General features: G+C 42.8%; 2 protein-coding genes across 5 annotated transcripts in view; one reads left to right on the top strand and one right to left on the bottom strand.

The window, feature by feature from the left end:
* Positions 1-6,142, top strand: part of Rcd5 (microspherule protein Rcd5) — an 88,732-nt gene extending 82,590 nt beyond the window's left edge. For all 3 annotated transcript variants that reach the window (XM_075876264.1, XM_037426830.2, XM_037426829.2), the window contains exon 15: positions 5,754-6,142. In XM_075876264.1, coding sequence (XP_075732379.1) covers positions 5,754-5,834 — 81 coding nt within the window. In that variant the 3' untranslated portion in view covers positions 5,835-6,142. The remainder of the gene's footprint in view (positions 1-5,753) is intronic.
* Positions 1-16,634, bottom strand: part of LOC142775009 (uncharacterized) — an 83,214-nt gene that overhangs the window by 53,228 nt on the left and 13,352 nt on the right. The gene's annotated exons all lie outside the window — the stretch shown is intronic.

Raw genomic sequence — 16,634 nt, 5'->3', positions numbered from 1 at the left:
TTTGACAGCGTATGTGACTTCATGTACGTAAGAAGCTGCTGCACTAGCAATATGCCACCGCTAGAATGGGACTTAAAGGCTGAATAATAGTTCGGCATCATATAACAAGCTTTTAATATATGGCTATTGACATACATGCCCACTCTTCCAAAATTCATATTGAGGAAGAGGAGGAAATGAAGGAAGGGACTGGGATGTGAGCCAGTTCTCAGACCAGCTGGCTACCCTGTGCTGGGAAAGACTGTAGGTATACAGGGTAGACCACTTAAAAGTTAACCACTTATAGTGCAGAATCGGTTACAATGGGGTCTTTTGCGACTCCTATTGACCCTCCCATAGAGCCCCATGTATGCATACCGCTTATTGTGCAGTCCCCCAAGATGAAAGATTGGTTATAATGCGGTTGCCGGAAAATCTTTTTGACAAACGTGGTAGAGAATGCGTGTCTGAAAGGAGGCACGCTGGGTGCACCGCTGGGGAGTGAGCGATGATGTTGTTATGAAGGGTACGCAGAGTAAACGACAAAGAGCAAAGGGAAGAAAAGGAACAAAGACGCTGGCAGGCTGTGTGTGCTTGCCACTTTCACCGGCGCCGATGTGGCTACTGTGTATGCCTCGCTAGCGTGACTCCAGCTCCTCACGGCTCACTAGGGCACGTGCGATCCCGTCCTTATCAACTGCGCTTAAGTTTCTTGTCGGTAAAAGCGTCATTATCGAGCTTGCTATAGATATTGCGTTAGCTCCCTCACACGTAAATTTGAAAACATTTATGGTTTTATGATGCGAGCGTTCACATTTGCTGCCAGTGAGCGGTCTTATGTAAGCATGATAAGTTTCGGTCGTTGTTGATTTCCCGGCCGCGAACGCAAACTTCGTATCATGCACACTGTTCTTCATTCAGTGCTTGAATACAATCTTTTCGACCCCGTATCTTCATTTCTTTGACGAACTTTCCGTCACAACATACAGAACGGCAGGCTATGCCTAATCGACGTTGGATGCGTTTCAGTAGAGGTCGTGTGCTATTTATAAGTTGCGGTTTCGTACGAAATGAACAAATCTTTGCAGTAGCTGCACTTCGCAGGAAGAGATACCTATCGTTAATGTAAACGAGGGTGGCACGTGTATCGCTCGAATGGTGGTTCGCAATTTGATTGCGATGTCTTGAAATCGAGAGCGCACCCGCGAAATCGAATGATCGTCTTCTTTTAGTGCATGAAATTTCGGAAGTGATTCGAGTCTAAGGAGTAGTCCGCGAATTCCCACGATGGTGCTTCTTTCTGTTAGGACCCTCCCTCCCCCCTTTTCACATTCATTTAGTTGGCAACGCGGGAATTTTCATTTATAATTTGAAAATTTACATGCTTGTAAGCACTATGCATCACATGTTTCGAACCTCCGGCAATTGAGGCTACACGCTAAACGTGTTTTGCACAAGTGCAGCCCTTGAAAAAGGTTGTTTTGGATATAGTGCGGTACTGCTTACAGTGGGGATATTCGAGACTCCCGCGATTTACATTATAAGCAATCTATATTGTATATCATAAAATGCCGAGCAAGCGCCTTCCTCTTTTTTTCAGGAGATCCGAAATAAGCGCTAATGACTGAACAAACGCCCCCATTCTCTCCGAAACCTGCGAAAACTGACCGGCAAGGTGTCCTGTGCTTCAAATCCTAGGCAGGGGCAGCTGTTTCGGTTGAAGTGGTCATTTTCAAGCGCCCTCTCCTAAGCAAGCACCCTTCTCCCTTTTTCAGGAGATCTGAAATAAGTGCCAATCACTGAGCTAGTGCCCCCCCCCCCCCCCTTCCCTCCAAAACCCATAAAAACCGACCGGCAAGATGTCCTGTGCTTCGTATCCCAGGCTTGGGCAGCCGTTTCGTTAGAAGTGGCGGTGACTCAGATCATTCACTGAGTTGAGCATATTTAATGCAGTAGATCTGAGTTCTCAAACTCTCCTGAGCCTCAGCGGGCCAGAGAGACAAAATATTGCCCTGCAGGGGCTCGGACGGTGAACAAGATTGAAGCGGAAGGGTGTTGAAAAAATGTCAAGTCCTCAAATCTCACACTTGTATCATTTCTGAAAATGATGTGGGTTGAGACTCGAGAATTGCACAGATATACCACAATTACTTGAAACCTGGACGGAGTTTGTGAAATATTGATATTTTGTTCTGCTGTCATGTTTCAATACTTGACCCAACAAGGCGCCTGAAAAAAGAAAATGTTTGAGATCAGTCCAGTCTCTGTAGCTCACCTGAACGAAGCGTTATTATTTGCAATACACGAGTGATAATGTAAATACCATTCAGCAAGGTCATAAACATTTTATTCCTCTTGAACCCACGGGCTGCATGTGCCGCTCTGTGTCTGAGACACCCCTGCACTAGATATCTCGAAGGATAGTATGCTGTACGCCAGGCTGTCCAGTGTTCGCATTGTATCTTGAGAAGACCGCAGGTCTCGGCAGGCAGAGTGTGCGGACTAAACTTTAACTTTAATCAGTATCACACAAACTTTCTGAAATTCAAGTAAAACAACTTGTGACATTTCATCAGTTTGTTATAAAGCTGCAGAATGAAGTTGACTTTAACTGAGCCACATGACCAATGCTACCAGATGTCGGTCTATGTTCACATGGCATTGGCACATGCAGTGCTGGAGAAAAGCTGTAAACAAGTTTGCGTTAGGTCAAGTGCCAATGAGGACATACAGGTCCAAGTAAGGTCAACCTATACGATGGAGGACATGCAGGTCCCAGTAGTGTTAACCTATACTGTAGACAGTCGCAGGCCTCCTCCCTGCACAGTGTTGAAGCGTAATATGCTGCTGAAAAAATGAGTTGTTTCTTAGGAATATTGTGCGATGTGAGGACAAAAAGTTGGACAGAGTACTTGTTGTTCATTTAACAAAGTCTGCCTGGTGTCAGTGGATGCTTCTCTCTGTCACTCGGCTAATTCCGTAAAAAAACTGGTGCACAGATCCTGCACCAAACTCGTCATCAGTCCCTGAGGGATGTGGTCTCACTTGAAACCACTCCAAGGTGTCTACCGTCGGTAGAAAAATGGGAATTCTCAGGGATTTCTAATAGGCGGGGAAAACATAGGGAGAGATCTCTGAAGTGCTCCCATCAGGAAAATTCGCTGCAACTTCATTTTAAGGGAATGGAAGTTCGATAATGCTGCCTTGATATTTTGTGAACGCAATGTTCTAGGCTTTTGCAAATATTACAGTATTTGAATTTAAGTTATTGAAAGTCTCGAGGTATTTGAAATGAACTAATAGGGGCATACAAGTCCGCCTGTGACCCCTTTTTAAAAGTGGTTATGCTGCGATGGAAAGGTGCTAAGCCATGAAAGCATCTATTCAAGTGTACATCAGTTCGAATGCAATTTTTTTGTAAGAGTGGTTTCACTGCAGTGAAGGTGTGCTGAGTTGTGAGAACATGTGTCCAGGGGAAATCTGCACTGCCACGAAGCCCCATTTCAAAGCTACATGAACATACTAACCTCACATCGATTCCTCTTTTTTTAAAGTTTAAAAGCCTGTTATGTCGGCCTATAAACTCCTAGTAAATTGTAAAACAATGCATTTTACAGTTAATCACTTGCATTCTACTGAAAGCCCATTTTTATTTATAATATATGATATGTACTATTGGAATTTGCATCAAAATTATTTCTCGAAATTATCTATTTGCACAAGCCTACATTTTTCAAATCATGTGGCCCCTGCAGCTCCAAAACAGTGCACTGCGGTGCTCTCCTTGACTTCAAAGTGATGAAATGAGAGCACCCTGCTGATGCATAGCATTGGGTAACCAAGAACCATGGCACGTCCTATCGACGCTGTTTATTAAGTTGTTCTTGTTCTTTGAGGACTATGCGAAGCAGTTACACATTAGTTGTACTGCATGCCATGCGTTAGTGCCAGATATGTCGTTTTTGCTATTGCAGCGTAATCAGTAACAAGCATTAGTAGTCAAAAAGGTGGTAGCTGTAGATGTAAAAAGCTAAGTTATCATAAACTATCGCCATCATTCGGTAAGCGGACGTTCCTACAAGACTGGTATCTTGCAAGCAGTTCCAATCGATGTGGAAACAAACGCTGCCATTTGTTGATGGATACCAGATAACTCTTGCACCCTGTGAGCAGAGTTTTGAAGATGTTCTTTGATATTCTGAGGTGTTAGGGAAAGCTCTTTTCTTGTTTTTGGAGGGCACTGCTGAAATAAGTCTTAAGCAGTCAGCCAATATTTTTTGGAGCTGCAGCACGCACTCACTGGCCACACCGCTGCTTACGGCACAATGGGGATGTTTTCTGACAAAGTTGAATTGCAGTACTACTCCTGCTGAGCCCCTGTATAGAGGCAACTAGCAATTGGCGAATTGTTGCGGGTCTCATTCACTCAATTCGCCACGATGTCACAAAACAGGTACATTGCGATCAAGATGAATGTGTCATGAATAGCACTGTTTTTTTTTGTTTTGATTGCAATCAAGTGGACACTCCAGGCGAACTTTATCGCTGCCATCACTTTCCATATGAAGTCGAAATCGCGATTACATCACGCCATGCATTGCGTGTTCTATGCGCGAGTGAAAGTGCACGAATGCTGCTGGCCAACTAGGCTCAAGCAGAGATAAACAAGCCGGCAGTCTCTTTCACTGGATAAGGCACATGGAGATAAGACAGAGAGAAGGGTGGGTGGAGTTGCTTCCATCTTTAGAGGGGATGTACTCATACTTTGTACGTGTATGGCTTTGTATGCTCCTTGCAGCGATCACCTGGTAAATTAATTTTCTTTATTTTTTAGGCTTTACACTAATTATTGCCTGGTTAACCATAAGCCTTCTTATATTCCATTTTCATGCTAATCAGCCTGGCTGCGTAAGTAAGCTGGCGTAATCGTACACCTTGGAACACACTGTAGCCTTCAAATACGTTGTAGGGTACAGTATACTCATTAAACAAAATCTAAGGGACCAGGGAAATGTGTTTCATTTACCGGTAGTTGTGTTTACTGAGAGGTGAACAGCGGTGCAAAATACATTTACTATACTAATCATGATAGTCAATTGCTCCATTTAGGTAACAGTACTGTTTAAAATATTTCTATTTAAAAAGAGTCTGCTGTACTTGCAGTGTGCTCTATAGCAGTGTATATTGTTGTTAGTGTTGTAAAGCAATGAATGAGACCATTAGAACAGGGGAGGTTAAAAATGTAAGTGGTCAGACTGATGGTTGAGATCTTGTGAAAGGTTAGTCTGAAATAAATTAACTTTGTCCAATTGTGTGAGTAGGACTCTACTCAATGCTAAGCATTCTGCATAAGTTATACTTGTGTTATTGAAAAGTAACTCCTTAAAAAGTTGTACTCATACTTATTCTAACCAATAACCCAAACGCTGTGCACCTGTAAGCATGTACCCAGGCTTGAGGAAACCTTGATGCAGTGTATACATCAAAGAGGCTCATTTCATGGAACTGGCTCCAGTGGTAACTTCTGTTGAAGCTTTACTCCAGTGGTAACTTCTGTTGAAGTCACTCCAATATGCCTAAAATAGTTGATAGAAAATTTTTGATGGCAGTGTTTTTCAGTATGTCAAATTAATCGATTTCCATGGGTGCAGTTAGGAAGAAGTCTATGAACATTTTTAGCTGAAAGTATGTCTTCATGATACCAAAAGTTGACAGTATATTTTTGAGTGTTTAGTCTACCGCAATCCTGACTTGAACCTTTGCTTCTTTTTCAGATTGGTAATTTGAAGTTCATATTTCTTGTCAACCAGGACCTGATTAATGTAATTCGCTCTGAAGCACCTCAGTCGTCATAATGGCTACTGGACAAGAGGATTGAGCTTCTGTTTCCATTTCACAGAGCTAATGTAGTATTTAAAATGTCTAACATCACCATCTCATTGTGAGGATTACAACATTTACGTTCTTCAAGCTTCATTTACTGATGTTTGTGTGGCACCTTTACATAAGCTGCAAATATTTGTTTTTACTTCTATTTTTCAAGCAGCCATGAAAGACATGTTTAATTTAGCTTGCTGTGGTCTCTTTACTTGGGAAGTTGAACAGAGTGCAAATGTTTTTTTTTTTTTTGTTGTTTGCTGGTAATAAAATTATTCACATGCTATGTACTTTTTATTGTGGTCACTTTTTCAGACTCATGCTATACCCTATCCAACAATTGGGGTGCCTTGAAAAGTTGTTTTTCTTTGTAAGGTTATATATTGGCCTCCAGCGTCACTGTGATAGCCATAAAGGATATTATGGAGAGCAAATTGAGCTGTCCCCAATAAAGTACGTGGCCCAGTATGTGTTCTACAGGGGTGCAACAGCTGCGCCAATTTTATACAATTCTTCGAGCTGCGCCAAAATCATGAAATTTGCCGAAATTTTGCCATGCTGTGCCGAAATGCCCAACCAGCCTCAAAATTTTCAAATTTGCTCTAATTTGAGCGAGAAAGGAGGCCACCTTGGCCACCTGTAGTTTGAGTCGTCATCAATCAATTGTTCAAGTGGGCAGACCCTAACCCTAAACCACGGTGTAAGATAGGTTGCGCATTAGGCCAAGACACTTGCGAAGCGCGATAAACCAGATGAAGTAACAACGCCGCGCGCCCGTCAGTCTGCTGACCACAGTGGATATACCAATGGGACGACGCAACTTCAATACAAAGTTGTATTGTGGTTGCGAGCAACACTTCACGGGAAATATGAATTACCTATTTCGTAAACATGGCCATGGCATGTTGGGAATCATTAAGAACTAAAGCTGGAAGCGCATAAACTCGCAGCACATCGAGTATGCGAGTTTCCAGCTCTAGATCATGCCTTGACCACATTAGTTGCCATAGCAATGCCACATGCAAAAGATACCTGGTGCCATAGCCAGGCCAACAGGGGTATGCTGTTGTTTACTTTATTTGATCAAACGTGCCTTGCAAGCAAGCTGAGAAGTTATGCCCTAAACTTGACCCTTTCATGGAAAAAAAAAAGGGAGTTGGGGGGGGGGGGGGGGGAGTAGTGTTTTGAAAATTTATTGGTCTTGCTCTAACCTGTGCAAAAACACCACTTAAGCCACCTTCACCGCAGTATAAGGGTGGCCTGTGGAAAAGTTAAGATTTGGAAGGGGCATATCGCAGTTGTCTCTAGACGCAGCACAGTTTGTTCAATTACTGATGCCTGTATACGCCGCATAATTGTGAATACCAATATGTTTGCTGAGGTCTAGAAAAGTTACTGTCAAAATGATTTGGAGTATTGTATAACATTTCTGCAGCCATGAAAAAATACCTACAAAACTGTGCACTAGACAGGCAGACAGACAATGAACTTTATGTGATCCTGAAGAGCTTTTGCGGGAACTGTGCACTAGTTTTTTTTTTTAGTTCTACGAATCTCGTTATCACCATCTTCAGACTGTCGAACAATTTGACAGGCGTGGCGAATTCTAATGTGGACCTCATCATTGTTTGCTGAGTGGGGTGGTTAAAGAAAATACTATTTTAGTTGAAATAGCAGCGCTCATATTCTCTCTGCATGATTTAGGGAATGTTGAATCGCTTATACATATGTATTTTTTTATAAGTCTTCTCAAACTATATAAATCTTCTTATCTAACTCACAATCTTTACTGGTCCCTGCATATAACTACTGTTTGCGCAAAAGCCTCCAGAACCTTGGGATACTTACGTCGTAATTTGAAACACTGCCCTACGAATGTCCGTAAACTAGCCTATTTAATCTACGTCTGTCCTCAACTTGAGTGCGCTTCATCTGTTAGGTCCCCTTATCAAAAATACTTCATTTCTATGATCGAGAATTTCTATGATCGTAGCAATGTTTAGTGACCCAGTCAATCAAAAAAGTGATGCGGTCTGGCGCAAACTGAATGCTTTGTTAAAGCCTACTTCACTTTCAGTACTTCCGGGCGTATTGAGTCACAATGGCCAAAAACTTTTGGGAAATGCGATACCAGATGCGTTTAATGAATTGTTTTCATTAAAACCTCAGTTAAATAATGTTGATGGCCTCGATAACTATGCTCAGTTCCTGCCTGTAAACGCGTTTAGTAACACTCTGTTTCTTGCCCCAACTACACCACTGGAAAGTTTTTCTTGCTTCAGTACTATTAGTAACAGCCGCTCCTTGGACGCCGATGGTATCCAGATTCGCCCCATAAAGCATGTGCTTGACATCATATGCCCTGTTCTTACCCATATTTATAATTTAATATTATCTACAGGTGTATTTCCAAAAGAAATGCAGATTTCACGCGTTATTGCTGTTTACAAGCATGGTACTAAAGAGAACATTAACAATTATCAAACTATTTCAATAATCCCAGTGTTTTCAAAAGCAATGGAAAAATTGATGCATATCAGATTGTTATCATTTTTTAATCACAATTTGCTTGAAGATTTTCAACATGGGTTCAGGAAGCATCGCTCTACTGAAACAGCCCTCTTGACTTGTAAAGAAATAATCATAGATGCATTTAGTCGTAAAAAAATGGCATTAGGCATATACGTCGATTTTTCTAAGGCATTTGACCTAATCAATCATTCTGTCCTTCTCAGCAAATTCGAACATTATGGTGTGCGTGGGACAGCGCATGCTCTTTTAAAATCCTATCTTTCAGACAGGACACGATTCGTAGATGCCAACAATGAAATATCTGCAAAGAAGCCGGTCGTTGTAGGTGTGCCACAAGCAAGTATTTTAGGGCCACTTTTATTTTTGATTTATATTAATGACATTGTACACTGCACAAACAACGCAACATTTGTCTCTTACGCCGATGACAAAACAGTTTTTATTACAGGGAGCATGGAAACAAGAGATAGAAGAAATGGCTAATGAAACACTGTCTGCTATAGATGCCTGGGCTTCAGTAAATTTACTAAAACTAAACCCTTTAAAAACACAAGTCATTTTATATACGCCTAAAGAAAAAACCTTGATAAATAAGATGAGCTTATTTCTGGGCTCTCAGCAGTTAGACATCGTTGATTCTGATAGTATTCTTGGTGTATATTTTTCACCACACCTTACGTGGAATGTACATGTTGATATTTTATACTCTAAGATGTCATCGGCCATTGGTGTCCTTGCACGTATGCGATCTCTTCTTCCCACTAAGGTAAAAATTATAATATACAATGCACTGGTATTATCTTTGTTACAGTACTGTAGCTTAGTGTGGTGCAGAACTGGTGTGACGAATTTGCGCAAGTTGCACTTACTACAGAAAAGGGCCGTACGACATATTGCGGCTGAACACTATCTGTCCTCTACAAAACTTATTTTTCTAAAATATGATATTCTTCCAGTTTTCTTTTTGTACAATTACAGGCTGATGTTATGCTATAAAGAGTCTGTCAAACATGGTACCAATACCACAATAAATCTTGCTAAACTTAGCGTAAACACAAGTGTTCGACTCACCAGGCACAAAGAAGTTTGGACTGTACCCACCCCAAGGACTTTTTATGACAAACAATCATTGTCCTACAGACTACCTTCTTTGTTAAACTTTTTAAACCACGAAGATTTCGATCCTTCCTCTAAACAAAACTGTCGGATTAAACACTTAGTCCAACTGATACATTATCCTCAATGATACATCTCTCAGAATTTTTTTCCTTTTTATTATTGCTTTTCATGTTGATGCCACTTCATGACCATACATTTGAACTACTCTCTTTTTATCTTAGCCCTGTTTTCATAAACTTTTTGTATTACTTTTTTGTGCTGTTATATTTATATGTTTATTTCATATTTGTTGTGCATGATTGACTGCCATTCCTGCTGCTTTGTCAACTTGTGAACGGGGTCAGGACCTCGTCAAGCTCTTGAGCTTTTAGTCCTGTACTCCACCTTATCTAAAGGAAATAAAATGATGGATTGATTGATTGATTGAATCAATTCAAAACCATGCTGCACGTTTCATCTCTCAGAAATATAGCTGTCTTTTTAGTGCAACTCAAATAAAATTTGAAAACTCTCTTGAACTCTTGGGAACACGTCGCACTGTTACAATCGTTTGCTTACTTCACAAATATGTAAACTGCCTTTATCCCCCCTTCCCCTAGAAACTTCCCTGCGCATGTCAAATTGACTAAACAACCAGCGAAGTTTCAAACGCATTTACGGCCGCACCCAAGCATTTAACTTATCAGCACTGCCCACAGCCGTAACACTATAGAATGATCTTCCTAACACAACACTTTCAATCAATGAAATTTAGCTCTGTATACCTGTACATATCTGCAAATGTGTTCTTTGTTCCTCGTGCTCATGTTTTGGCACCATTTATTTTGAGTACCTGCCATTTATTCAACTTTCTATTAGACACCACCATTGTAACTACATTGTTTTTGCATGTCCTTCCTCTGTAAGTTATGTTATATTACCACATTGTAATGTTTTGTACTCTGTTGCTTCTGTTATGTTTTGTGTTTTCTTTTCCCCCTGACTCAATGTCCCCACGGGAACTTGTAAAGTAACATGAATAAATAAATAAATAAACGGCTCCAAGTTCAATCTTTTGTGATGAAACATGAATGTTTTTTTCCCAGAAACCTGCTCCGAATTTGGCTTTTAGGGCTTCAAAAGTAGCATTTTGCTGCTCCAAAAATTGCTCTAGTCTATTTTGGCAGTTGCAACCCTGGTTATATCACTTTTCCAAATACAAAAAATTTGGAAAGTGTCTTCCACCCTTACATGAGTTAGGAGGAAACTCAATGAGCACAGCAAACTATGTCTCGGCTCTAAAAAAAAAGTTTCGGGTGTTGTTTCCGTGTGCTGCACCCTAAGAGTACATAATATTACCACAAGCATACCGTATTGGGGCAAGTGCTTCGGGTGTTGTTTCTGTGTGCTGCACCCTGGGAGTGCATAGTATTACCACTAGCATACCGTAATGGGGCAAGTGCTTCGGGTGTTGTTTTTGTGTGCTGCACCCTGGGAGTGCATAGTATTACCACGAGCATACCGTAATGGGGCAAGTGCTTCGGGTGTTGTTTCTGTGTGCTGCACCCTGGGAGTGCATAGTATTATCACGAGTGTTGGGGCAAGTGCTTCGGGTGTTGTTTCTGTGTGCTGCACCCTGGGAGTGCATAGTATTACCACGAGCATACGGTGTTGGGGCAAGTGCTTCGGGTGTTGTTTCTGTGTGCTGCACCCTGGGAGTGCATAGTATTACCACGAGCATACGGTATTGGGGCAAGTGCTTCGGGTGTTGTTTCTGTGTGCTGCGCTCTGGGAGTACATAATATTACCACGAGCATACCGTATTGGGGCAAGTGCTTCGGGTGTTGTTTCTGTGTGCTGCACCCTGGGAGTACATAATATTACCACGAGCATACCGTATTGGGGCAAGTGCTCTCACTTACTTCGATATTTTTTTTTGGACCTGAATTCTGCTAGGTATATAAGTGATGGTCAAATGCAGTTTGGCCTCGCCGTGGTGGTCTAGTGGCTAAGGTACTCGGCTGCTGACCCGCAGGTCGCGGGTTCGATTCCAGGCTGCGGCGACTGCATTTCCGATGGAGGCGGAAATGTTGTAGGCCCGTGTGCTCAGATTTGGGTGCACTTTAAAGAACCCCAGGTGGTCGAAATTTCCGGAGCCCTCCACTACGGCGTCTCTCATAATCATATGGTGGTTTTGGGACGTTACACCCCACAAATCAATCAATCAAATGCAGTTTGCTGATGATTGAAGTACACAAAGTTTTAGCTAACTGGGAAGCTCTTCACATTTCAGGTATATTTTAGCAGCAGTGGTCACTTTTGTGCATGGGACTAAATGTAACTTTCAGACATTTTGCCATGCAACTAGTGGGAAGAAATATGAAGATACTGATAAATGATATTTAATGAATAATCTCTATGACGGAAATATTGGTGGTTGACAACTAAAATTGGAATCAAATGTATTGAAACGAACATGCTTGTGCAATAACGTTGCATACCGTATATACTCGCATGCGATTATTACGCGGGGTAAATTTTCTGTGAAAAAATATTCTGAGCACCGGAAACGCAAAAAAGTCGCTAATCAGTATTCTTACGGTAGCTATTATGAACATAACCAAAAATAAAAGTCAATTAAAGCTTACCTTTGTAATAAAATGCACGCATTAGGCAGGAGCTACATGCATGGCACACTTTATTTTTTACCTCTATGACCCCCTACGTTCATTCAGATTCCGAAGCATCACTGGCGTCAGTGTCGTCGCCGCACGATTCCCTGTCGGAACCGGCAGTGTCCCACAGAGGGTCGCACTGTCCAAACTCGGGCGCGTCGAGGTAAGCTGAACCCGCCACTCAACTCAGCTCGCCCCCGTCGCGTCCATGTACACGGGGCTACAGAGGGTCATCTTCCGTTCTGTCGAGCGGGTTGGGCAAGGTTCTATTTGGCGTTGTTATAGCGTTGTATAATTTGTTGCCACACTAAGAGGGTCAGTGTTGCCAGACTGCCGCCAAATTTGGTAGAGAAATTTGCCCCTGTAGTTGTGGCTTCCTCGCGAGAGTTTGGTGTCGTCCGCGGTGCATTTTGCGAGTGCATGAGCGATGCTGGCCGTTTTAATTAACGGAATGAACCGCGCCTTGCAGACGTTGGGGTGCGTTCTCTTGCTGTTTGCGCTGCTCTGCAATGAAGAGATCGTGTCTCAGAGTTAGGTAATCAACGACGCGTCGTCCGCCGTGCGTTTCGCGAGTGCGATGAACTTGTCCGCGAGTGTGTGTACGACGTAATTAACGCAATGAACCGCGCGTTCTCTTGCTGTGTGCGCAGCTGTGCAATTAAGAGATCGCGTCTCAGTATTAGGGACGACGGGGAAAACAATAGAGTCGCAGCAGGCGGTGCGCTGCCACCCCCCACCCCCCATTTCTTTTTTTTTTTTTCACAGCTGATCGTGCCGCGTCGACCGCGTGCCAGGACGGGGACGCTACGCTTCCCCTAGCTGTGTCAGTACAAGACATATCGTTCGGACTCGTGTACATGTGACGAATAAACGTCCCAAGGCTGGCTAATTGGGGTACGTCGGATATGCTACAGCTAAATGCGCCTGGAAGGCTGCTTTATCGACGAAGTTGGAGCGAATTAAGCGCGACTCGCGCGTACCTGTAAATAGGACCCCGCCGACCAGCCACCGTCGCTAGCAGGGCCCCACCCGCTATAAGCACAAACGACCAAAATTCCAAATAATGAATGCTTATGCGGGGTCGCATTTACTGTGAAGCGAGAGCACCAGAAGCTCTTAATATAATCAGAGGGCAGTCAAAACATGCAAGTTTATTACAAATATCGAATAAATGCACGTTCCAACTTTTACGAGCGGCCATCGGTGAGCAGCTTCTGCAGGTGAAGCTTCCATTGAAGATGCCTGTGGCGCCATCTCTCCTATGTGACGCCAAATGCGTCAGAGTAGCGGTGGAGTAAGCCCACTGCCCTCTTTTAGTACACTGTAACGGAGCGAAGCACTCCGTGGAGCGAAGCCACCGCTTTTTTTTTTTCTTCTTTGCGTCAGTTATGAAGGTTGTGAGTACGTCACGCGCGTCGAAACAGTTTCTTCCATCTAAATAAGGAATGCTTTCATTTAAATCAGTAAATTTACGGCATTAGCATAGTGATGCCCGCCTTCAGATCACAGAAACAATGATAGGCGCGTTCAGCTAGATTTGGCACATAACATGTCGATGCGGCAAGTTCAGGGTGCCATCATTACGCGGGGGGAAAAGAAGTCGAATTTAGGCGACAAAATTTAGGGGTGCGATCATTATGCGAGTGCGATCATTACGCGAGTAAATACGGTACAAGGCTTTGTATGAACCTCTTTGTATGGAACTACTAAATTTAGTTTTCACCGGGCCCAACTTGTTTGCATATAAGGCCAGGTCGTAAACGACACGCTGTTTATATGCTTAATTTAGAGGTCTAAGATTTGTACGAGACATATTTGTAGTCTTCTGCAGCAAATGAATTATTCTGGATTCATCGCTGTGCATTGTTAGTATGCAACGCTCAAGCCAGCTGAATTCTCTCTGCTTGTATCTTTGTGGAGCCTGCGGCCCGTTTCCCATGTACGTCTTGCCGAGGCGCCGTGCAATTGCTGTGGCACAGGCTCACTCTATGTAATTTGCTTCTCGCTGAGCACTGCATGGTATTGATTTTAAAAAAAGTGCTACAGCAGTAAAACTGAGGACGGCATGGTATTAATTGTGGAAAAGGGCGATAGCAGTAAAACAGATAGCTGGGAGAGTTGGTATGTATTGACATTTCTAACTTTTTTTGAGCACACACGGAAGAAAAGAAGGATGTAATTCCTTTAAAAAAATAGTTGAGGGTGATTCAATGAGAGATCGACACGTGTAAAAAAGTTGATATTTTAGGTTCGATTGTTTATTTTATATTTTGTGCACATACCACCCAGTAGCCTGAAAGTGCAGCTTGTTTTTTTTTTACTAACTGCATAGTTTAGGACAAAAAAAATTTTGTACTTATTTTGTACAGAGGGACCAATTTCGTCTCTTGTCATTTTCGAAAGTTAACTAGCATATAAAAACACAAATATTAGCTTGATGATTTTTTTCTAATAAATGTACAAGTAATGAAGAGTGAAGCAGCATTGTTTGAAGCTTGTATGCTGAAGCAAAGTGTTTCAGAAAAATATTTGAACAGGTGACATTTTTTAAAAGTTGCTTAATTTGAGATTTTTTTTCCACCTAAGCTAAACCAGCTAGTGTTTCATAACTTTGCGACCTACTAGAACATAATGTTTACAATATTGAATGTCAATACCATGGCTGTACCTCAAACGCATAATTTTATAAATGGCCTCAAACTTTCAAATTCATCGGCAGTAAACCCAATGGACCATATGCGAAATTGCTTTGTGCTCTGGCAACACTGTGCATTTTGACCCCGCCGCCATTTTAATGTGGGCGAGCGGTCGACGGCAACGCGTTCGCTAGTACGGGCGTACGACTCCTGAACACTTGCTTCACTGCGCTGAGCTACTGCGATGGCCACAGCAAAACATTTCCCAGTGCCCGAACATGTCATGTGGACAAACTGTTTAGGAATCTTGCCACATCTTACCACTAGTATGTCATTGCATCTTTCGGAAAGCGGTGGAAGGATACCTACAAGATATAAGCAAACAAACATTCAGTGCGACGTCATGAGCTAGGTTTCTTTTCGCTGTTTAAACGATTGTTCTTTACAAACATAGGCACTATCACAGATTCATCTCACAGGGAATAGAGGTCCCACTTATATGTGCATTGCAGTTATTTTTCATATCTAAGTAGCTTCAAAGGTTTCTAGGAGCTGTGAGTGTAAGGCAGCCAAAATGCTGAATCCCATACAACTACGTTATGGCTGTCTCCACAGCTGTATGTTTTATAATGCAACATGAAACATTTTTTTAAGTGAGGTGAGTTGCAACACAAAAAAAAAAAAACAGCTGCAACGCAACTGAGCCAAAGAGACAAAAATGCAGAGAATGAATCCCATCTTACGAATAAATAGGACTGCCGTGCTCTGAACTCATACAGAACGTTATTCAGTCAAGTCCTGGCGATACTTATGGTGCCAGTTTTTGAAACCTACAGCAGTGCGCCCCGCTATCTTTTCGATTTTATTTCGTTGGTAAAGGAAAATTAGTGAGAGAGGCCCCAATGAAAAAGTTGCGGGTGCGGACGTTGGGGAAATTGAAGTTAAGTGCCTGAGCAGATACTTTTTTGTTCCAAAGTGGGCATAGCCCTTATCTTCCGAATGACTGTTTTATTGCTGCGCGGTGACCGCACTTACAGACACAACGGAGCTTGAACGCGGACAAGCAACCAAGCTGCCTTTCTAGGATGCGTGTACGACATGTTACTCGGAGTAGCGGAAGCTCTGCACGTCTCTGTGCGCAATCACCTTCAAAAATAACATTTATACGTCGTCTACCTACATGGTGTAATCTCGTCACAAAAAAGCCCGTCCTAACAGTTCAGTTCTGTCGCACTAGTTACACCACCAGCAGTGGCGGGCTCTCTATTTGACTGCAGGGAATCACCGGGGCTCTTCGATTTACCATCTCAGACTCACCGCGGGTAGTCCAAGGGTTCCCCGAAGTCATAAGAAAATTTGAATGCCGCACAGCTTCTCAGCGAGTTCGAGACGGTAAATCGAAGATCACCACTGTCGTGTAGAGGCCCGACGTAGTGAAAACACCTAGCCGCAAAGCTGACAAACCTATAAAAACACGGCCTGTCCTCGTAACACAGTAAAATGGTTAGTCCTGCATTGCTCTCGTGCAGCCCACGCACTGCGGAGATACATGCATCCTAGACTGTGCCCATAAAGCTTGTGCACGCCATACCCTGTTTTGCGTTTAAATGATCGCTGCAAAATTGTAATTCATGCCACATACCTTGCTCCCATCGCTGTCTGTGACTCCGCGCTGCTTGCACAGTGGCACACAGCAGTGTACTGGCATTTCGCTAGCAAAAAAGATCTGACTGCGACACTCGAAGCGTTGAAACGCGTACGTTCGCATGTGGGTCGTTCGCGCGTAGTGGAGGGCTCCGGAGTGTTCGACCATATGGTGGTCTTTAATGATTGATTG

This window comes from Rhipicephalus microplus, chromosome X, assembly GCF_043290135.1.
Source record: "Rhipicephalus microplus isolate Deutch F79 chromosome X, USDA_Rmic, whole genome shotgun sequence".
Classification (NCBI taxonomy): domain Eukaryota; kingdom Metazoa; phylum Arthropoda; class Arachnida; order Ixodida; family Ixodidae; genus Rhipicephalus; species Rhipicephalus microplus.
The sequence above is the reverse complement of the archived record's forward strand: the minus strand, read 5'-3'. Positions and strand labels throughout refer to the sequence as shown.